We start from the raw sequence: 20,233 nt of genomic DNA on the forward strand, positions 1-20,233 counted from the left end.
TCTAGGAAATGAAGAAGATGGAAAAACGAATACACAATAACTGACAAAGAGAACAATTGATGGAGAAATAATGATGAGATAGATTAGCGAACCCGGCGGGAGACTTGGTCAAATACGTATGCTAGCATGACAGGTGGCCCCGCAAGCTTAACTTCTTAAGCTAACTTCCTAGTCTCATACAGTTCTACTACTATCATCATCCATCAATCCGACATCAGGGCATTGAGTCCTTGATTTCCTTTGATTCGACTGATCAGAATTATTTTCCTATCGTCAACGCCGATAATTATTGTGGCAAAGGAACAGCCCTGCTCTAGCTCACTCTTATCTATCTCCCGATTACTATCGCATGCGCTCACTCACTCACTGAAAACAGGTGTGTTTTGATTGAAAAATGGCAAGTCAAGAGAGGAACGGCCAAAGCATCAGCGCAGGCAAGTAAAGTCAATAAATTTAGGGAGCTACTACTGATAAACCATGCGTAGACGAGATTGCCCTCTATGATAGACAGATTCGTCTTTGGGGTGTCAAGGCGCAAGAAAAGTACGAACCATCCCTTGAGTCCTATTGCTCACTACTAACCGACACATCCCAGGCTGAGGTCGGCCAACATTCTACTTATCACATTCAAAGCATTGGCAAATGAAATAGCAAAGAATCTGGTTCTTGCTGGTATCGGCTCGTTGACCATTTTGGATCATGAAGTGGTTACAGAGACAGATCTATGTGCTCAATTCTTTGTGTCTCAAGAGCATGTTGGGCAGAATGTGAGGTCAAAACGTTGGGCTGTTCTAGACACAGTAAGCTGACTTTACTCAATAGCGAGCACAAGCTGCAGCCCCTCAGGTCAGGGCCATGAATCCGCGAGTGCAGTTGCATGTCGATACAGAGGATGTTCGAAGCAAATCTCCAGAGTTCTTCAAGGACTTTGATATTACGATAGCCACTGACCTCGACTTTGACACATATTCCACCATCAATGCTGCCTGCCGTATATCGAATCGACGATTCTACGCTGCTGGTCTGCATGGATTCTATGGTTACGCCTTTGCAGATCTCATATCGCACGACTTTGTAATTGAAAGGGAGAAATCGAATGTAGCACCTCACATGCAGGAGACGCCCACAAGATCGATCGTCAGTATCACCACGAAGAGAGAAAACGATAAGGTCATTGAGATGGTAACCAAGCGTGAAATTTATTCTCCGTTATTACTCGCCAATAGCTCCCCCCTTCCTGAAGAATTCACTCGTGTTGCACGTAAGAAGAGGAACGTGTCGCCTCTTCTCAGTTGCCTCCGCGCTTTATGGGAGTTTCAACGAACATCAAACGGCAAACTACCCAGCTTTTCCCGCACTGAACTAGAGACATTCACTCGACTTGTCAACGAGCGCCATCTCGAGTTACAGCTAGACATCAGCACAATTGACTCCTCATTCCTTCGAAGCTTTCTCGAAAACCTGGGTTGTGAACTCAGTCCCGTCGCAGCATTTATCGGTGGAAGTCTAGCGCAGGACGTTATTAACGTGCTAGGTGGTCGTGAGCAACCTCTACAGAACCTGTTGTTGTTCGATGGAGAAAAGAACGTTGCGCCCATCTACCCATTACACCCTATCTTCCCTCCTCAGATTGAAGATATGGCTGCTAAGATATCGCCGACAGCTACTACGGCTGTACCAGCTACATCCTTGCCTATCCTTCCCGGTACATCTGTACCTTTGGGTAATGGTGTTCCTACTTCTTAATTATCCTTTCCTCCAGCGGTAGATGGATATACTACATTTTGTCGCAACGGCTAAATAGATTCTTCGTTTCACTAGAGAGGATTTATTCTCATCATTTTGGCGTTCTCGATCATTCTTCAAAACGGCTATTCTGGGTGGCATTTTCTTTTCTTCGCGTCTACATTGGTTTCTATACTGACTCGCGATTTCTATTTTTCCCATCACTCTTATTCCCTCTGTCTTGCCACTTCTGGATTCTAAATCGAATTCGAAGTGGCAAGACACCTTTTTTGGCACTCAATTTTGGCGACATGGTCCAAATAGGCCGGTGTAAGAGGAAGTCTATTTATTCGGACCATGTTTCCAAAATTCGAAATCCGTGTATTTTAGTTCCTATGATAGGAAAGACTTCTTCCCCCCACCCCTTTTTCATTTGACGAAATGATAGATTTGAACTACATCTTCTCAATCATCGGTTCTATGAAACTATCCCACTATATTTGTCAGAAACAGAGGGATACCATATAAACTATTAATTCGCTTAAAGTGGAATAGATAAAACTGATGTAAAAAAAATGCAACTTTCAAATTCTATGTACATGGTTGAATGCCCAGAACGGAGATTGTTTGGGATGCGAAAACTATATAGCAATGTTGTATGACTCCCTTCAACTTAAAACGGGCTGAAGTCAAGGTATTATTATAATGTATAATGGAGGTGTAACTACATCTCCGAGAGAAAGACGAGAGAGGGAGAGAATTATCTGGAAACACCAACAAGACTCTCTTCCTCGTCATCACTCACTTCCTTCCTAGTACGCGGATTATTCGAACCCTCATGTTCATCTTCTGAAATGAGTCCTTGCAACTCAAAGGCTTCTGCGTCTTGGATCTGTTGCGCCTCTGCGCGTGAACGAGGATGGCCGTTTATGGTACTGCCGTTTGCAGGGAATCCGTCGTTGACTACAGTGTATGAGGAGGAAGAATCTTCGCGACGGAGTTTGGGCATGAAGCCGTCTTCTTCTGCGTGAGTGTTTGTGGTGACGGTTGCTGAGTCGGGGAAGGCGTGGATTGCGTAGACGTGAAGGAGGATGTTGACAACTGTGTCTGTTAGATTTTCTGAAGGTTTAGAGGGAGATGATGGGTTGACTTACAGAGGAATAGGATAAAGGCAACGCTGTACAAGATCAAGACATATGATACGTGCGTAATGCCTGCGTTGCTGAGAAGTGCCATTTGTTCTTCTGTGGCACCCATGAATAGGAAACCGGAGGCATAAAGGAGCTATACAGTATGGTTAGCATGTCTTAGACCGAAAAGGTTTAGGGGGAGACTCACGAATGGAGGAAGATATTGGAAGCTGTGAGGATCCGACCCATCAGGACTAAGAGTCGGTCGATCTCTGAGAACGAACGAAATCTCAATTATTCGAGCCGCTCCAGCGGCCATGAGCGTGTAACCAAACACTGTATGCACCATTGTACTCAACATAAGCGTCTGGGGATGTGCTGACATGGCATATCCCGTCAACAAGATAACGATGGCCGGAATTAGGTTGCGCTTGGGACGTCCATTCCTCTTGCGACTCAACCACATGCCCAATAATCCAGCACACCACCAGACGATACCCATCGTCGTATGCTGCAAGTCATTGTGAACCCAGGGCTGGCCCCATCGATGCTCAGTAAAGGTATTGATACAGCCCCAGATGGCAATGATGAGAGAGTCAAAGAATTCCTGACTCCGGCCGCTGCGTCTTAACCAGAATTGTCCAACAAGAAGCAAGATAGTCATCACAATTCCGTAGGCAATAAAAGCGCTTCCCATGATAAAATGAGCCAGACACTGGCCGAGATGGTCGTCACGGCAGAACCCGTTTGCTGTAATTCCACCAAATAAGATTTGGGCCCAGCTGACGACCGGCATTGCTTTTCCTACCACACCGTGCGCAATAACAAAGTACCGACGGATCCGGCCTTGGAACCCTTTTTCGAGATGAAGTTTCAAGTATACGCCAAGTGCGACTTGGACAATCAACATCAACATCAGTATATTGGCGAACGAAGCGTGGATATTCTTTGCGAATTGGCGTCCTTTATGCATATGACCCATGAAATAAGCAAGTACGGCGACGACGGTGGCCACAACCTGTACAGGAACATGCCAGCGAGAACGGATGATCTGGATAATTGATCCAATGTTAGTCTGCTCTTCCCAGGGTATATTTTCCGAAATATACTCACTCCGAGAACCATGCCGAACGGAAACATGATGCCGAACGTTGCCGTCATTAAAATCATATGTAGCCACAAGGTAGTATCCTAGATGAATTGACAATTGATTAGAACAGATTCATCCTTCAGACCATATGCGTTTTCATATTTGGAACTTACAATAGGTTCGCCTGAAACAGCCTCGCCTTCGGGGACCTCCTCGTGGCCTCCGTGAGCGAAAGCCTGTGTGGCTATGAAAGCCACCAAAGGTAGCAAATATCTTTGAACGGACATGTTTATTCTTTTGCAGTCGTAATTCGAGCTTCAGAGGAGCGGAGAGATGGGTTGACAATACAGGTACTCCGACGAGTACGGAGGGATAGTGTCCCGGTCAAGTCCCGGGACGTTCGTTGGATATCCGAGTTAGTAGTAATGAATGACTGAGACCGTGATCATCTTATACTCTGTCCATAGAGTAGCAGTAGACTTGATCGAGCTCTTAACACATACAACAAAGATGTCGAAAGTCGTAAGTTGTCGTGATGAAAAGGGTCAGTGTCGGAATTGGCGGGACTTTGTTAGAGCGGGTCAATTCCGGCGGATTGCCTAAGGCGCCGCGCCGAAACCATCTGATTAGTGGTCTATTATTGGCTGGCTTTTTCAAGAGTGGGGTTTCCTTGTTCGGACGTTTCTTCTGGAATTCTACGACAACCCCATTATCCTGCCCATTTATCATTGATTCGATTTCGTATCAAATGTGATGAACAAGCAGCAATTATCAGATCAAGCCAAGTCCATTAAGGACTCTGACATGGAACGTCATACTACGCAACTTAACGAAAAGATGGTAAGCTCTCTTTCGAGATGCATTGTTATGACTTGAATAGCTTGTCACTCTTTCTGCATATCAAAATAAAATCTTCACATACTGACGTTCGACCAAAAGAACTCATTACAGAGCACAATCACTAATCTCGAGAATCAAATTGCGACGCTGCAATCCCAATTGCAAGAAGCCACCTCAAAGCTAAGGTTGTTCCTACTATCTACTTTGCCATTCTGAGAGTTCATCGCGGGAAATGAACGATGGACAATGACGGACAACACACTGATAGAGAACAACAGATCCCCTAATGCTCCATCTCAGACAGTCCAGAACCACATCCGACTCCTGCACGATTACAATGAAATCCGGGATATAGGGCAAGGGCTGCTGAGCCTGATTGCGGAGAAACGTGGCGTTCGCTACAAGGATGTACTGGAGGAGTTTGGGGTTGATGCCAATGATTGATGGAGGGTGCCTGAGGCAACGAAGCGCACGAGTCATGCAAGCCTAACTTACACCATCGCTGGCTCAGCCCAGCTGGTTACAGTATGAGATATGAACGAACTGGATGTACGAGAAATGACAGATCTATCAAAGAAATTTAATCAAATTTCTTTCTTCCCTATATAGGATCGTTTAATAGGATATAAGATGGTCGTCTCGTTCTCGTTCTCATTTCCATGATCCATGGAAGTCGTTCACGCGAATAGTCCAATTTCATCCTAACTTTTCAGACCATTCATTCCCTCATACCTCTTTTTTTCTTCTGAAGTTTACGCTCGCTTGCCGTTGATTTCGATCAGTTTGACTTGGCTGTGAAAAGTTAGTAAATATACTCGAAAACTTCCAATGAAGCATGGGACGAGGGCATGGGAAAAGATGATAACCTACAAGATCAAGTCGGACTTGGGAGGAATAACTCCTGGGAAACCCCTGTTGTATCAAGCATGATTAGTAAATAATCAAAACTATTATCTCATGCATAGTTTAATATTCATATATGCAAGTAATGCTCGTGACTATTGCACGATGCGGGCATAGATGAGGCTGATTGAGATTTTGCGCATGAGCGTTTTATGAAAGGCCACCGATCCATGCCTGGCCACGTAGAGGGAGGGGGAAATGTCGGAGTAATGCGGGGAAATTATTGGCGTTGATCGTAAAGAAATACGAGAAATGGCTGCCCAATGCTTAATAATGCCTGGTCAATAGACGTACCTGTCACCGTAGGCGTAGCTCCTGTAGTTGCATAAAGTAATCAGCTAGGCTAAACTTATAATCAATTGGACAGAAACAAAATTCAAAGTGGAAATTGCGAGACTCCAATGGTTTTGCAATAACTGGTCTAAGAGATAACGACTTACGAGTCAATGGTCAAAATGGCCTCTTCACCGAGAGTCATGGACAAAACACCCTCATCCCAACCTGACAACCACACGGACAACAATCAACAATCATCCCCTTTTGTAACTCGGCGCATTACTCTCGGCAGGTAGTCCTACTCACCCTTGATAACCCGACCTCTGCCGATAGGTGTAGCCAATGGACCGCGGCCCTTGGAGGAGTCGAATCTGCCAATGACACCGAGGAGGTTAGCTTCACCGAGTTTTCGTCTTTTTTCGTCTTTTTTCGTCTCATAGGTATAGAATGAAAGACATACTCCTTTCCCTTCTCGTGGTCTGGGTTGCTGGGGTCTCTGAGCCAGCCGGTATAGTCGATCTTGACGTTGGCGCCGACTGCGGGCATATCAGTGCCGTTGCCGGGGGTGAGGACGGTTTTTTGCCAGCTCATGGTGATTGTAGAGATAAGGCGATTCTGTAGATGTCGAATGTAGATTGGAATAATGAGAATATATTTTGAAAGAAAGGAAAAGAGAGAGGAGGAAAAGAAAGAAGACGTTGTCTACTTTAAGTCTGGATGAATCGTGGTGGGGTTCGAAACTCTAAACAAATCCAAGATCAACAGCTCCGTGACTCCATCAAAGGTGGCGTTTCTTATGGCAATCTCGTGACGAAGAAGCTTATCTTTTGTCTGTCTTTGCTGGTTACACATGGCTCGACTATCTGCGAGCTTCATATACTGTAATAGGACGCAGTGACATGATCCTATCATTTGCGAAAAATGAGACCATCCCGATGAGGTATTTGCATTATCGTCCACGGCTATCGGACTGCGGTCTGACCAGTTCTATTAAACTCAAACGTGCCTAGATTTACATCTGGACCGGATGCCAACTGTGACATTGAATCTATAACATGCTGTGCGACAGTCTATGCACAGTCCAAAATGCCTAGTGCATAACAACTGCCAGATATCAGCAACCATCCTGTGCCAATCTCCTTTGCTGGCCAATGGCTACTCTATACACACCCCTGCAATCCGAGAAAACCGGTCCGAGGGCTTGTTGCTCCCGTGCAATTTTTACTTCTTTCATGGCATTGGTCCAGACTCCTTTTTATCCGGGTAGGCCGACGTTAATAAATTATTACAATCTTTTCGTGCGTGCATCAATAGCCACCCACGCAAGTCCTCTTCCTTCGTCTCTGCGAATCTACGCCAGTTGGCCCTAGTCTCCTCCAATAACCGTTCACGTGTCTTGCGCTGGGTGTTCGGCTGGTTCATGGAGCCTCAGCTTCTTGTAAACCATTATCACCTCATCCTGTGCCTCGGTCTGAGTCGTCAGGGCTGGCTAAGACCCTTGGTCCTCCCCCGTCTCAAATAGATACAGAAGCGACGAGATGACATACCACGGCTTTATGAGGCATCCAGTGCATTGGGAGGTGTCCATCACCATCACAAATAAAACCATCTTGGCTTGAATCCCAGAGCCACTATTGTCGAACAACGCTTTGCTTCTAATAACGTTCCACTTCTAATACGTGGAGCACTAATGTCCGAATAGAATCATAGTCCCCGGGGTCCTGTTAGTACTGACGTTGACGTTTTGCATCTTCAGTAATCTGACGAGATACCGATTCATCACTACCCGGAAAACGCCTAGCCAAGAACCATCTGAAGCCCCTGCTGCATCTGGATACCGTCTCGTAGGAATCTCAGGTGCATTCCCTATTTCACTTCCAGCAACGATGAATATTTGTTGCAGGCAGTATCTAGTAACGATAATCCCCTAGCCCCTCAATCAATGACCAGATCTTCGTGGGATCAGCTTCGTATAAATCACCAAGCGCTGGAGAAACACGGGAGGTCATCAACGCTACTACACGCCACAGCAATCTTGAATGGATCATGATGATCAAGACATCTTGTATGTCGTTGCCTTATATAACGATTTAGAATTGCCACGTCGTTCCGTCTGATTTCATGCTAGATAAGACGCCATCACCCTTGACCAAGTAGAGAGGTCCTCCATTAGTGTCAAGAATACCCCCGAGATCGCCCCGAGAAGCGCGGAAATCACTGTGCCATAGTTAGCAAATGGATACTTTTGATGCCAGGATTACAGGGGGTAGATCGGGGTCAACCCCGCCACACGGATCATCATGAAGCGGGGAACTTCATAATACGTAAGGCGTCAAGCTTATCGAGATTCAATTGTTCAGATACTTTATTCCAAAAGGGAATTCTATTTCAGCGCAGTAAAACGCAAAAGAAGAAATCCAGAATCCAACCAGAATTTAGCCATGCACGATCCCTGTGCTAAGTCAAACATACAGGGAGTATAAACGAATCAGGAAATGCCTCTTCTTCGAGACACCCCAATGGAGACTTTATACTCGGTTCAGACGAACTAGATATTTTGTGCATTTCTTCAGGCTATCAGTGCAGTGCGCCAATTCCCTTTCTGGCGCTGTAACCAGGGTAGAAATACAACATGAGGCATGGGACAAGGCAGTAGGACGTGACACATCAACTGCAGAGATAGTCACTTGCAAAGATAAAACATAATTATATCCTATCATGGTTCCTTGAAGAGACACAGACCCCGTTTGTGCATTACATCTCTCCCAGAACCGGATTTTCCATGTATGTACACACGAGCCACGATTTTTCGGACATCTTTATACTAGTTCTCGATAAAATGGCTTCTGTTTGAGCGCCCCAACAGAGACAGAACGGATCCTTACCGATGGGAATCGATCGTCGAATGTCGCGTCCTCGTCCGAAAGATCAAGGTAATGTATGACCGTTATGCCAGTCTGTTCTATAAATTCCAGTACTTGCCGATACCCAAAGCCGACTTGATCGATGCCATGGCTATCATCGGACATGCAGAAACGACCACCCATTGCCAGAAACTCCTATCCTCAGCAAAAAAAAAATGAGCTATTAATCTCAAGAAGTGGATTTGAGTGGAAACTTACTTTGCAAATCTCCCCCTTAGGATACGGCTCTGTCATCCCTTTCCTCAGCGCCGCCGAGTTCAGTTCCAGCATACCTCCATACCCAGCAATAAACCGAAGATTACGCAGAATCTTCTCCCACACTTTCGGATACTTGGCAAAACTTGCGTTTGGATCATCACTTTTCAATCGAATCAAATCAAAATGTCCAACAACCGGTGGCTTCAGCTTTTGTAACATGTCTAGTTGACTGTCATAGTAATCTTCAAATAAGCGCTCGTCAGTTCCACCTGCTATTTCTCGTGCTTTGTGGTACATGGAAACATCGTAGTCGATTGGGATTGTGTGTACATGATGCACGGACCCAACGAAGAGTTCGAATGGTAGACGAGATAGAGATGTTTGAATCAGTCTCAAGGACTCGGGTCGTATCCAGTCAATTTCAAAGCCGATGAGGAGTTTGATTTGAGATGCATATTTCTGTCGTAATCTCAGTCCCTCCGTATAAAAAGCTGCCTCGTTCTCAATAAGCCATTCCTCCGTTGACAACCCATCCGTTTTCTAATTCGAGATTAGCAGATGAAACGCAGAACAAAACAGGGCGACAAATACCTCTTCGGGATAAAAGTCCTCTTTGCCGCGTGGCATATGTTCTGTTAAACAAAACACTTCCATCTTCTGTGCAATGGCTGTCTGTATGACTTCTTCTAAGAGATTCTTTGCATGCCCGGGGCAGAATTGCCCAGAATGGCTGTGATGTGAGAACGGCATGTCTATCTGAAACGAGAGTGTAGATAAGCAGTCGACACTTTTACTTGCAATAACACGCCGAAAAAATGACTTCTCTATCCTGTTATTGGCGCTTATCGTTGTTAGAGTCACGGATTTCACAAGGAAGTGGGGTTAGATGACTTCTTACCTTGGTAGAAATAATTGGCAATAGTAATGGATCTTTCTGAAGGATATTGATTGCTGGCAGTCAATAACATTTAAGAATAATGATGGCTGCGAGATCCGTGTTGCGATACCTGGAGAAGTGGCATAAGAACGGAACTCGGAGGCGTACAGTCTATCCAGTAGGCGCGGCCGGACCCGCCATGTGCCATGACTACCGAGGGTTATACAAGCCACAATCATATTGATATCGACGGTAAGCTGTGAATATCAGAAAGATCATATAGCTCTACCGATTGGCAATATCAATCTCCCGCAGCAAGCACCGTAGCAACTACGTAGTCACCATCATGCGAAATAGACAACTTGCCCAGCCGACTTTCATGTCCATTCAGATAGATGATTTCCGGTCTGCTACTTCCAGCAGACGACGCCGGGGCAGCTCTCACAAGCACGTCCTTCCAACTGACAGAAGTCGCTCCTCCAGGCGCCGCTTTGCGTGCTGCTTCCTTTGCCGCGAATCGTCCGGCTAGCCAGCGCGCCATTTCAGTTGTAACGGGGATACTAGGCTCTTGCTCAAGAGGAGTAGGATTGTGCAATCCAAATCGGGCATGGAAATCTTGTAATTCCTGAGGGCAAAGTATGCGTCGGGTGAATTTGTGTAGGTATGCCGTATTGCTTCTCGAGCCACGTTGGGTTAGAAGACGATATATGCGTGGTAAGTGGACTACATCGGTTCCAATGTTGAGGGCATACGGGAACGGTACCGGTTTCATGGTGAATTGCAAAAGTGGACAGGAGGTACAATTGCTTTGCCTTGGTTTATTGGCAGGGTGAAAATGCAAGTGACAAGACTTCAAGCAGCGGATAGCATCAACATGTGCTCGGACCAATCATGACTCTTAGCTAAATTAATAGGGATTCCTTGATATTGAGCAGTGTAATTACTTTCAAGGCCTTGAAAATTATATATGGTGCCATTCTAGATTCTACCATACAATGCATACAATCTATTACTCAAAGGGCTAGATAGTAGCCGTGCCAATCCGTATATTATCCCAGGTACAATAACGAAATGATTCGTTCTATGGGTGATGATGATATAAAGTTGATGACGATGTAGATTTTATATGTACAATTCCCTCAGCAGTACTTGATGATAATAAACAATCCCAGGACTGCCAAACATTCGGAAGTTTTTCACAGGCGAATTCCCCCGGTAGACCAACCTTCGACGATCACGCTGATAATGCTCGGCCTTTTCTCATGATAAAATCGACATCGCGGTTATAATACAGACTCGTCACGAAAGATGAGGAGATTAGTGTTGTGCTTTTTGTTCGCCTTCAACGCTCTTGAGGAAGTCCCTATATGGAAAATGGTTAGCATCACACTTCCGACAGATGACGAGATGTTGTGTGCGGAATCAAGTAATTGGGAGCATGTAATTCAAAGTCATCCGATAGAGAAATAGACGTACTGAATGAACTTTTCCTCATCCTTGGATCCGGCGTTAATGGGAGGTGTTTGCACCTGCTTTTTGCTACCACCGCTGGAAGCAAGGTAGATACCGCCAAAGAGACCACCGAGAATGCCCATGGCAAGCTATATCGCAACAACACATGTCAGTCAATTCCGAGACTCTCAATAATCAAGTGTCCAGACTGCTCTCTTGACGTAACCAAAAGGGATGCGTGGCGGCGAAGGACAGAAGAACGTACGTGGTGGGAGCCAATCTTGCGGCCGGCAATGTTGTAGTAGTTAACCATGGTGAATGAGTAATCCGGTTGGGGTTTCTCGAACAATTGGCGAGTTGTATATCGAGTGAATCACGGTGCAAGGGAAGTATCGCATATCGAAGAAGTCGCTGTGTTTCCTCTGAAGTTATGTGCTTGGCACGCTATTCCTGATGCAGACCTAGCTTTTATAAATAATCACGTGATGATCTCCCGACTACTTCCGCTGCCAAGCTCGGTTTCTCCGAGGTAGATTTCGGGAGGCTAGTCCCAGGTAGGCTAGCTCTTCACTGAGGTCATTGTCTGGGAATCGGCAATGCGGAGCATCGAGCTTCACTCTCTCAATTTTGGTTGATGGAAAGGGGATTATAAAGGGAAGTTGTGTGCCACTTGAATACAAATACACCTCATATTTTTGCCGAAAAACTCGAAATCTCATTGTATGGGTGTCATCTTGCGCCTACTTCCGGATCCCCGCATTTGTATACTACACTACAATACCGTATGCTATATCCGACATTCCTGACGCTTAATAAAGTCCTGCATACCGAACTGTCCGACCGTTCTTTGAATTCGTTCTTACAAATACTGTGACTTGTGAATATATCGCTGTCTGCTCAAACCGATAGAAAACATCAAGTTCAACATCATGTTCTGGGGAAAAGACAAAAGCGACAGTGACAGCGACGAAGTTCCCCGTGTCCGTGAGGAGTCTCGTCCAGAATCCTTGAGAAGCCAGATACCACGCCAGAAGCTCTCTCGCGATCTACAGAAACTCGTCGACCGGGAAGATGACTACTATGACGAATTATACTCCCCATAGTAAGTTCTTTTCGCGCCGCTCAAAGCCAGCGCTTACGAAAACTGACAATCGGGTGAAGTTCTATCGATTCCACAAACACCAAGTTCAGATATGCGGCCTACGTCAATCGAATAAGAACCATCTTGCTATCCGCCCACCGCTATGTCGCTTATACTTCAGATATTGGCGAATCGTTTCGTCCTGTCGCGCATCCGTATCTTGTTCGAGGTGCCTATGCCATTTCATGGACATATATCCTCGGCGATGTAGGCCACGAAGGATACAAAGCTTATTTGCGTAATCGGCGAGCAGTAATTCCCCCCGGAGAGGCATATAAGGATGCCACAGACCTGAAAGCAAACCACGTTATGCTGGGAATGGCTACTGGAAACATTGGCGGTCCTTTAACATCAGAATCTGGACCACGCACCGAATCGGAAGGTGGTGATAAGTCAGATCCGTTGGTTCCATGGGCGACAACACGTATCCCATTGATTGATGATTACCGAATGGTTATGGCAAAGCGTGCTGTTTTCCAGAGTATCGCGAGTATGGGATTACCTGCATTCACTATTCACTCTGTTGTGCGATACTCGGGCCGCGCTCTTAAGAATTCGAAGAACACGCTTATTCGCACCTGGGGTCCAATCGGCGTAAGTGACCCGGTCTTTTGGTTGAAAGTAACCCGCTGACATTCATACAGCTGGGCTTGAGTGTTGTCCCCATGTTACCATACCTCTTCGACGAGCCTGTCGAGCATGCCGTGGAGTGGTCATTCGAGAAATTATGCCGTGCCATTGAAGGCGAGCAAGCAGTTACGCCATCACCTGCATCTCGAGATCTACCAGCAGACCAGGCATTGCCGCTGAGCCAGGTACTTGCTTTGCAAGAACAAAAGAAACGCCATGAGGGAGATATCGAGCCTTCCTGGGAAGAATATAAAGCAGATCGACAACGTGAAAGAACTGAACGTAAATCGAGCGGTGGAGTGAGTGGTTGGTTCGGATTCGGCAAGGAAAAAGACGAGTAGGTCCATAGCTGTGGAATCGGCAAGGGTGGTCATTTGCATATTCAGCGTTTCATATATCTCCTGTCTGGAAATATCTCCTTACACATTTCCATTCTCATATTGTACAAATATCAGCAGCTGCTGTATTATTCTTGCGTTATCGTTTCTCTTGTGTACGATTCGGATACCATTATTAGATATTTTGCAATGTATATCGAGTAGTATAACACAGTGAAGAAGACACGATATAAACGTGCATCAGACTCATATATCTCATATTGAGCACCGCTTGATTGAAGAAAGAAAACAACGCCATCCAACTCCGACTATACATAAATGCACTTTTGTTCATAACAGGGGAAAAAAAGGTCAAGCACCGAACTTCCTACTCCTCCGTTCATTCGCCCTCATCTTCCTCTCATTCCGTTTAATTCTCTCCTTCCTCTCCGCTCTACCCATAGTACGCACATTCGTCTTCCCTTCAGCCTCATTCTTCCATTCCTTATCAGGAACTTCCACAACCCAATCATTTTCGCCAGACTTGTTTGCGCCCTTGAACCCCCATCGAGGCACCCATTCACCGCTCGCTTCGTCATAGACGAGTTTCTTGCGTCGTTCCTTTTCGGCAAGAGCGGCGCCCGGTTTGCTGCTGTATTTACCGATTCCTTTCTTGCGGGCGAAGAGTTCCCATTTCGTCGGTTCTTTGGGTTTGGGTCTGTTGATGGGTATGTTAGCTTTTGTTTTTAAGAGTGGATGAGGAGAGACAAACAGGGGTTTGTATCGAGGGAGTAATGTATTAGGAGGAGGGAGAGATAATAGAACGCCATCTTTAGCGTTTGAAGTTACAGGGCATGTAGTCTGTACAGCCCATCCAAGATCAGTTCACTGTCTTCTTTTCATAGTGCGAGGCGAACATACAAGAAGTTGATTGAGCAGTACTTGCGCACCATCTCGTGCCACAGCTTTCAGGCTGTTATTAACACTTTCTGATTTGGATATCACGAGCGGATTAGGATCTTGTGCGAGAAGGTGGCCGAGATCGAATGTATACGGATTTTCTTTGGTGACGGTAATAGGCCTGGAGAGGTTAGAGATATGAAGGCCATTGAGAATTTTTCTGGACTCACAACTTGGTATTCTTCGGTTTGGCAGTGTCAACGTCCATCATCTCAATAGTAGTAGCCATGATTGAATGCTCAAATACAATGTGTGGTGTTGAACCAATATCGAATCGATTTTTTTTGTCTGGACTGATAAGTCGAGCTTATCAGAAAAAAGTGGACAATTTCCTGAGCCGCTTTATGTCAGCGTCGGATTATTGAAAGCGGCATCGACACTTTACCTGTTTAGGTTTTTCTGCTTGGCACTTCCGTTCTCCCAAGTTTCTCGTGATCGTAAATTGAGGCCTCAGCTACCACCACTCAGCATACCTGGTGCAGCGCCCATTGACCGTTCCTTACGAGGGGAAAGGTCGTCAATAGCACCACACAATGGTTTCCCAGTTATGCTGGGGTTGTCTTTCGACAACGGGGCTTCGCCAAACATCGCGAGCCCTGTTGCATCCCCAGTACCGTCAATTGGCCGCAAAAACAACCACGTCACTCTTCTCCACGAGCGCAATTCAATATGCGAACCCTCTACAAAAGAAATCAAGGAGCATGGAAGGCTCCCCGAAATTCCGTGAATCGAAATCCGCACGAATGCGAAAACCGAAAAAGGCTACAACAGATCGTGGCCGGCCACCGCTCGTCGGAGAACGAAAAGCTCTTAGAAAACGGATTGTATTGAGTAACACCAACGCCCTCGAGGTTCCCGGTATGCAGGAATTTTCCGAGGAGACGATGGTTGATTCTCGAATTCGTGGGTCGGTGCTGGCGTTGCCTGTGCCTATGATTACTCAATTGAGGGCTCTACAGGCTTTTAAGCCTTCTCAGGGCTGGTCACTTTTCCGTCGACCGGGAGTTGTTTTGAGACGTGAGACGTTAGAGATGGGCCGAGTTTTTGAGGGTATTTCTACCGAGGGTCCTGAAAAGGGGAAAGTGGTGAAGAAGATTCTTACGGGGAAGAAAGCGAGCGGAAAGAGTGTTCATTTGTTGCAGGCAATGGCTATGGCACTTTTGAAGAAATGGGTTGTTATTTCTGTTCCTGAGCGTGAGTATCTTCTGTCCGCTCCAAGAGAAATGGATAAGTTATAAAGGTCGGTGGTTATACTAACACGTTGATTAGCACAAGACTTGGTCATTGCTCAAACCGCATATGCACCTATCCCCGACACGAATCCAGTGCAATATGTTCAAGAACAAGCAACATCCGAGCTTCTTCAACGCACCGTCCTCGCTAATGAGGAAGTCTTGTCAAAACTGCATGTGGCCCTGGAACATCCCGAACTAAAATCCCTCATCCGACCAAAAATGACTCTAGACGAACTTGCTCGTTTAGGTATCCAAGACGTCACAATTTCCTGGCCTGTATTCCAAGCTTTCTGGGCCGAGCTTAATGCCACTGCACCACCTACCAAGGATACAGACGACAAGGCCAAATCATCATTCGAACCTCGCCCCCCCGTCCTAGTAACAGTGGACGGTCTATCCCACTGGATGCAAGACTCCAAATACCGCAACGCAGACTTCAAGCCCATTCACGCTCACGACCTCGCCTTTGTCAAGCACTTCCTTTCTTTACTCCAACCAGCATCATCCAACAACAACAACAACAAGCCCCAACTACCCAATGGCGGAATCCTGCTGTACGCAACATCAGGTTCAAACAATCCCTCAGTCCCCAGTTTCGATATCGCACTAGACCAACTCGCAGCTCGTCAACAAGGGATTGCGGAATCATCAGCGGATTTCCCTGAACCAGATCCATATGCAAAGATTGACAATCGGGTTCTGAATCTTTTCAAACAAGCATCTACCTCTAAATCGTCAAGTTTGGAGTTGCAGACGCTTGGTGGTCTAAGTCGCAGTGAAGCACGTGGTTTCATGGAATATTTCGCGCGAAGTGGTATCTTGCAAGAAAAGATTACTGAGGAATGGGTCAGTGAGAAATGGAGTATTGCCGGTGGTGGAATTATTGGTGAAATGGAGAAGTTGGGGAAGAGATTGAGGACTGTTTTGTAAAAGCAATATATAAAGTTGTTGCTTATGGGGGTTATGTAATTGTATTATTATGGTTTGTTTTCATTACTTCTATTTTGTTCACTGGATACATTGTATGATGAATATATCACGTGCATTTAGACTGGTCTTTCTTTTTCTCGGTTGCAGCGTGTCAAGTCATATAGTATGGACATGGACTCCAAGTGAAACCGTGCATCAAAAATTGATGTCGACTTGGTTCGACATATCTCATGACATAGTCGATGCGAGGGCATTAACGAATACAGCCCCAGGCGCGATGATGATCCTTTGGTATGTCGACTTAGATGATTTTGATATTGACCGGCAATGAAAAGAGAAGACTTTGTTATCGTATGGTGAGAGTGTCATATCCGCAAGACTGCGCCTGTCAACGCAGGGGATGCTTTCATGAAGCATTACGTCTCGAGGATCGGAAGAAAGTAGTTGAGAGAACGATGATATAGCATCTAGTCATGAATTCTCCGGTTTCCGCGCCGTCACAAATCGCACAGAGATAGTCAAGCCCTCAGATGTCATTAACTCCTGCTTCACCTTCTCGCATAGATCCCGTACTTCATCCACTTTCCATTTTCCAGTGGCGGTCAGTGACCGCAGACTCCTCGCCTCAAGTCCCTCCAGACATGCAATAAGAACCATCTTGCCCAACGTACTTTGCCGAAAATCTCGCGGCCATACTCCCACCGGAACAATTACATCCTGAACATTGACATCCACGAACCCAATGGACGTTAATAACGAGCGCTCCAAATGCTCCCTACCACGCGGATACCCCAAGGAATCGGCAGCATTCCGCATAGCAGAGACGAAGATATTATAGTAAGAATCTGGGTTTGGAACTGCGAACCTCAAATTATCGGCCGCTGGATCACTTTCCACTATTTCGATGTATCCTCCTGGTTGGAGGTGCTTGAATGCCTGCTCGTACACTCCCCGCCAATCTCTGAATGCGCCTGACATGCCGCGGAAATGGATATAGTTGAATGGCTTGTGATATGTCCATTCATCCTCGGCATCATCGAGTTGGAAGTGAACGTTGGGAAGACTAATGATCGCAGGACCTCCATCAAAGACGCTAATGTCCGTGGCGATAATCTCTGTGTTTGGATATCGCTGTCCCATTTCGACGGCCCAATCCCCTGGTCCAGTACCTACGTCCAACACACGACCAGGTCCTTCTGGTGGCAGGGGTGCTTTCGTCAATTCGCCATCTAGCAAGATCAGAAATGCTTGATGGACGATACTGAGTCGGGTTTGCTCGGGCTCGTCATTTGGCATGAAGTATATTTCGTTGCAGTATCTGCGTCCGTTTTCGTAGATAGGTTGGAGAGTTGAGTCTGATGGTGTGGACGTTCTGCTATTTGTTTGTTAGTTATATTTCGCACATTTTTACGTGTGGTATATGGATCATTGGTATTATATTAGGGTTTTCCTACATTGATTCTGTGCCATCAACTCCATTATTATCGTCATCGCTGTCGACTTGCTCGCCGCGTGTGTCGAGTTCAGATTTCACCATGACCAGCTTCTGATCGTCACGTTTCACAGATGGTACTCGAGAGTTGATGCGGGTAAACGGGGGGTGGAAGGTGTGATTTTATATTTGACGAGGGTAAAGTAGACATGTATTCTTTCTTCCAACGAGACTGCGTGGTTGGCAAGAAGATCAATCTGACTGAGTGAGAGTAGGAGTAAGTAAAAGTGAAAGATATTCTCGCTCGGACGAAATTGAAAGCAGGAAGGAGCAATACAATATACATGGAGAAGCACACAACCAATGAGAGCGATGCTAGTATATAATACCAGCCAATATTAACTAAATTATTTATAACACGCTTTTTCCCTCTGTAGTTGTCTGATTACTTCCCCAACTCACTGGGTAACCCCAACTCTTACACTCATGTGTAGTAACAGTTATGGTTAGTACTTAACAGACCGAGTGTCTTGTACAACCTCGTATCAACCTGGTTTCAGTGATGCCAACGCACAAGTGACAGGTCAGGGATAGCGGTACCGACACAGTGGAAACGGCAGCGGGAACTGAGAGCCTAATTTTGATTGAGCGGGGCGTGCTCTACGCCGGAACAAGCAGCTGTCCGGCCAGTTCCACTGCCACGGTAGCAGGCCAGACATTGGGAGTTGGGATAGGTTGGGTGAACTCTCGTCAGCCATGCAGTACGTGCACATACGAGGAGTACCCTTCAAGAAGAACGCAATTTAACAATATTGAGAAGTACGTAAGACCAGACTCGGAGGATTTACGCTGTTACACTGGATACTACGGAGTAATATCAGACGTGGCTCGTGTAGAGGCCCGTGGGAAAAGGAACCTGGGTCCGAGGGAATGGTTCGAATGACGTGGACGCCCTGATTTTATTCTTAATTATTAGAGTAAGCCTAGGATTCAGGAGTGACACGAATCATGCAACGCTGTGGCAGTCCTTGACATGACATAACTGACTTAGCGGATTCAGGGGTAAAAAAGTACGGAGGATAGTCCGCGTCTAGGGTTAGGGTTATTCGTTGAAACACAGAAGACCAGGGAGTTAAGCATTCTGATCATCCATGCAGTTTCTCAGTGTCGGACCCCATTTTTTCGGGATTTAAACTACCAGTCTAGTCCTTGGTTCGGAACGACATGTTCCCGAATATATAACGAAATGGTACAAAAATCGGAGGTTTTCCTGGGTCCCTGAAAAAGGGGGCTCCAGCTCTTTTCAATGTTGTGTTTTTAAACTTTTTAATTACTATTATCATCCAGCGTACTTATTTCTTTACCAGTCTTATCGGACGCCTTGTCTTGCGTTTTTGGAGATGAGGAATGGGGTTACATTTTATTATGTTCTGTCCATCTCGATAGAACGGAGGTAACTCGATACTCTTTGTGGCAATACCAATAGCATTCTGAGAATGAGATAGCAGGACTACATGCCATCAACCCATTTTCAGCCAACTCAATCATCCTCCTCCTCCGGATCAAAAATCTCCCCCGCAGGAGTCTTATCCAACTGCACCCTATCCTCCGTGATAATCGGCAAAGCCGGTACAACAACCGCAAAGACTCTAGCCACTGTCTCGCCCCGGTTCACCCAAGCATGATTCACACCCCTGGTGACGATAACATCATGTTCCTTGAGCGTCTTCTCTTCCCCGCCATCAGTAATAAATGTAACAGAGCCACTGAGGACAACGCAATAATCCAGACTGAGCGTGCGATGCATCCATCCTCCTTCCTGGTGGGGAGGTAGATCGATAATTCGTGCTGAGGGACCTTTTGTGTCTGCGAGGGGTACAAGGGTTCTGTGCGGATCGTTGTTCTCTAACGGACGTTGATTGTCCGCGGGGAAACCGCGTGTGCGATGGAGTTGGATTACGCCGAATGCGGATTTTTCAGTTGGAAGGGAGAATTCGGGCGCTGTTGTGGGATCGTAAGGTGTAAGAAGGTCGTCGGAGGCGAAGTAGCCGTTTCCTTTGGGGTCACTTGCGGTGAGGACGCGGCGGATTGGCGTTGATAGGTTGGTCATTTTGTTTGTATATTGAAGAATAGATGCCTGGTAGTCGATAGAATGATGAACGAAATCGATATT

The 20,233-nt window shown here is 46.1% G+C and overlaps 12 protein-coding genes across 14 annotated transcripts; 4 read left to right on the plus strand and 8 right to left on the minus strand.

Annotated features, from left to right (window-relative positions):
- Positions 1-394: 394 nt before the first annotated feature.
- On the plus strand, positions 395-1,832 carry TSTA_120000 (SUMO activating enzyme (AosA), putative; the record flags this gene model as incomplete). Its single annotated transcript, XM_002482191.1, has 4 exons — positions 395-438; positions 508-543; positions 596-767; positions 823-1,832. 4 exons carry the CDS (start codon positions 395-397, stop codon positions 1,744-1,746), a joined length of 1,176 nt encoding a protein of 391 aa, XP_002482236.1. The 3' UTR covers positions 1,747-1,832.
- Positions 1,833-2,291: 459 nt separating this feature from the next.
- Positions 2,292-4,460, minus strand: TSTA_120010 (integral membrane protein (Ytp1), putative). Its single transcript, XM_002482192.1, has 5 exons — positions 4,119-4,460; positions 3,969-4,046; positions 3,064-3,906; positions 2,880-3,009; positions 2,292-2,826 (listed from the first exon to the last, which is right to left on the minus strand). The coding sequence occupies exons 1-5, from the start codon at positions 4,230-4,232 to the stop codon at positions 2,486-2,488; spliced, it is 1,506 nt and encodes a 501-aa protein (XP_002482237.1). The 5' UTR covers positions 4,233-4,460; the 3' UTR covers positions 2,292-2,485.
- A 238-nt stretch (positions 4,461-4,698) lies between these two features.
- On the plus strand, positions 4,699-5,229 carry TSTA_120020 (DNA repair protein Swi5/Sae3, putative; the record flags this gene model as incomplete). The annotated part of the gene is made up of 3 exons (XM_002482193.1): positions 4,699-4,785; positions 4,885-4,970; positions 5,064-5,229. The coding sequence occupies 3 exons, from the start codon at positions 4,699-4,701 to the stop codon at positions 5,227-5,229; spliced, it is 339 nt and encodes a 112-aa protein (XP_002482238.1).
- Positions 5,230-5,344: 115 nt separating this feature from the next.
- TSTA_120030 (FKBP-type peptidyl-prolyl isomerase, putative) lies at positions 5,345-6,677 on the minus strand. 2 transcript variants are annotated; one of them, XM_002482194.1, is made up of 6 exons: positions 6,425-6,677; positions 6,271-6,335; positions 6,129-6,189; positions 5,983-6,003; positions 5,656-5,697; positions 5,345-5,577 (listed from the first exon to the last, which is right to left on the minus strand). In XM_002482194.1, exons 1-6 carry the CDS (start codon positions 6,553-6,555, stop codon positions 5,538-5,540), a joined length of 360 nt encoding a protein of 119 aa, XP_002482239.1. In that variant the 5' UTR covers positions 6,556-6,677; the 3' UTR covers positions 5,345-5,537. The 2 variants fall into 2 exon arrangements, with proteins under 2 accessions (XP_002482239.1, XP_002482240.1); XM_002482195.1 differs by lacking the exons at positions 5,345-5,577; positions 5,656-5,697 and having other exon boundaries at positions 5,897-6,003.
- Positions 6,678-8,783: 2,106 nt separating this feature from the next.
- Positions 8,784-10,204, minus strand: TSTA_120040 (histidinol-phosphatase; the record flags this gene model as incomplete). The annotated part of the gene is made up of 4 exons (XM_002482196.1): positions 8,784-9,023; positions 9,087-9,626; positions 9,678-9,927; positions 9,985-10,204. Coding segments are annotated over 4 exons (1,250 nt in total), but the record flags the coding sequence as incomplete, so codon positions are not given.
- A 60-nt stretch (positions 10,205-10,264) lies between these two features.
- Positions 10,265-10,735, minus strand: TSTA_120050 (phosphopantetheinyl transferase PptB; the record flags this gene model as incomplete). The annotated part of the gene is made up of 2 exons (XM_002482197.1): positions 10,265-10,588; positions 10,691-10,735. 2 exons carry the CDS (start codon positions 10,733-10,735, stop codon positions 10,265-10,267), a joined length of 369 nt encoding a protein of 122 aa, XP_002482242.1.
- Positions 10,736-10,936: 201 nt separating this feature from the next.
- TSTA_120060 (uncharacterized protein) lies at positions 10,937-11,830 on the minus strand. Of its 2 annotated transcripts, XM_002482198.1 has the most exons (3): positions 11,681-11,830; positions 11,440-11,564; positions 10,937-11,326 (listed from the first exon to the last, which is right to left on the minus strand). In XM_002482198.1, exons 1-3 carry the CDS (start codon positions 11,726-11,728, stop codon positions 11,281-11,283), a joined length of 219 nt encoding a protein of 72 aa, XP_002482243.1. In that variant the 5' UTR covers positions 11,729-11,830; the 3' UTR covers positions 10,937-11,280. The 2 variants fall into 2 exon arrangements, with proteins under 2 accessions (XP_002482243.1, XP_002482244.1); XM_002482199.1 differs by having other exon boundaries at positions 10,937-11,564.
- Positions 11,831-12,030: 200 nt separating this feature from the next.
- Positions 12,031-13,766, plus strand: TSTA_120070 (uncharacterized protein). The gene is made up of 3 exons (XM_002482200.1): positions 12,031-12,517; positions 12,577-13,150; positions 13,201-13,766. Exons 1-3 carry the CDS (start codon positions 12,345-12,347, stop codon positions 13,525-13,527), a joined length of 1,074 nt encoding a protein of 357 aa, XP_002482245.1. The 5' UTR covers positions 12,031-12,344; the 3' UTR covers positions 13,528-13,766.
- An 81-nt stretch (positions 13,767-13,847) lies between these two features.
- Positions 13,848-14,757, minus strand: TSTA_120080 (ribosome biogenesis protein (Rrs1), putative). The gene is made up of 4 exons (XM_002482201.1): positions 14,634-14,757; positions 14,425-14,584; positions 14,276-14,364; positions 13,848-14,221 (listed from the first exon to the last, which is right to left on the minus strand). Exons 1-4 carry the CDS (start codon positions 14,690-14,692, stop codon positions 13,876-13,878), a joined length of 654 nt encoding a protein of 217 aa, XP_002482246.1. The 5' UTR covers positions 14,693-14,757; the 3' UTR covers positions 13,848-13,875.
- Positions 14,758-14,996: 239 nt separating this feature from the next.
- TSTA_120090 (mitochondrial ribosomal protein DAP3, putative) lies at positions 14,997-16,938 on the plus strand (the record flags this gene model as incomplete). Its single annotated transcript, XM_002482202.1, has 2 exons — positions 14,997-15,657; positions 15,733-16,938. 2 exons carry the CDS (start codon positions 14,997-14,999, stop codon positions 16,626-16,628), a joined length of 1,557 nt encoding a protein of 518 aa, XP_002482247.1. The 3' UTR covers positions 16,629-16,938.
- Positions 16,939-17,099: 161 nt separating this feature from the next.
- Positions 17,100-18,165, minus strand: TSTA_120100 (uncharacterized protein; the record flags this gene model as incomplete). Its single annotated transcript, XM_002482203.1, has 2 exons — positions 17,100-18,003; positions 18,083-18,165. 2 exons carry the CDS (start codon positions 18,163-18,165, stop codon positions 17,100-17,102), a joined length of 987 nt encoding a protein of 328 aa, XP_002482248.1.
- A 1,435-nt stretch (positions 18,166-19,600) lies between these two features.
- On the minus strand, positions 19,601-20,170 carry TSTA_120110 (uncharacterized protein; the record flags this gene model as incomplete). Its single annotated transcript, XM_002482204.1, has 2 exons — positions 19,601-19,946; positions 19,971-20,170. The coding sequence occupies 2 exons, from the start codon at positions 20,168-20,170 to the stop codon at positions 19,601-19,603; spliced, it is 546 nt and encodes a 181-aa protein (XP_002482249.1).
- Between the last annotated feature and the right edge of the window lie 63 nt (positions 20,171-20,233).

Source organism: Talaromyces stipitatus, genomic scaffold, assembly GCF_000003125.1.
Source record: "Talaromyces stipitatus ATCC 10500 scf_1105507295555 genomic scaffold, whole genome shotgun sequence".
NCBI classification, from domain to species: domain Eukaryota; kingdom Fungi; phylum Ascomycota; class Eurotiomycetes; order Eurotiales; family Trichocomaceae; genus Talaromyces; species Talaromyces stipitatus.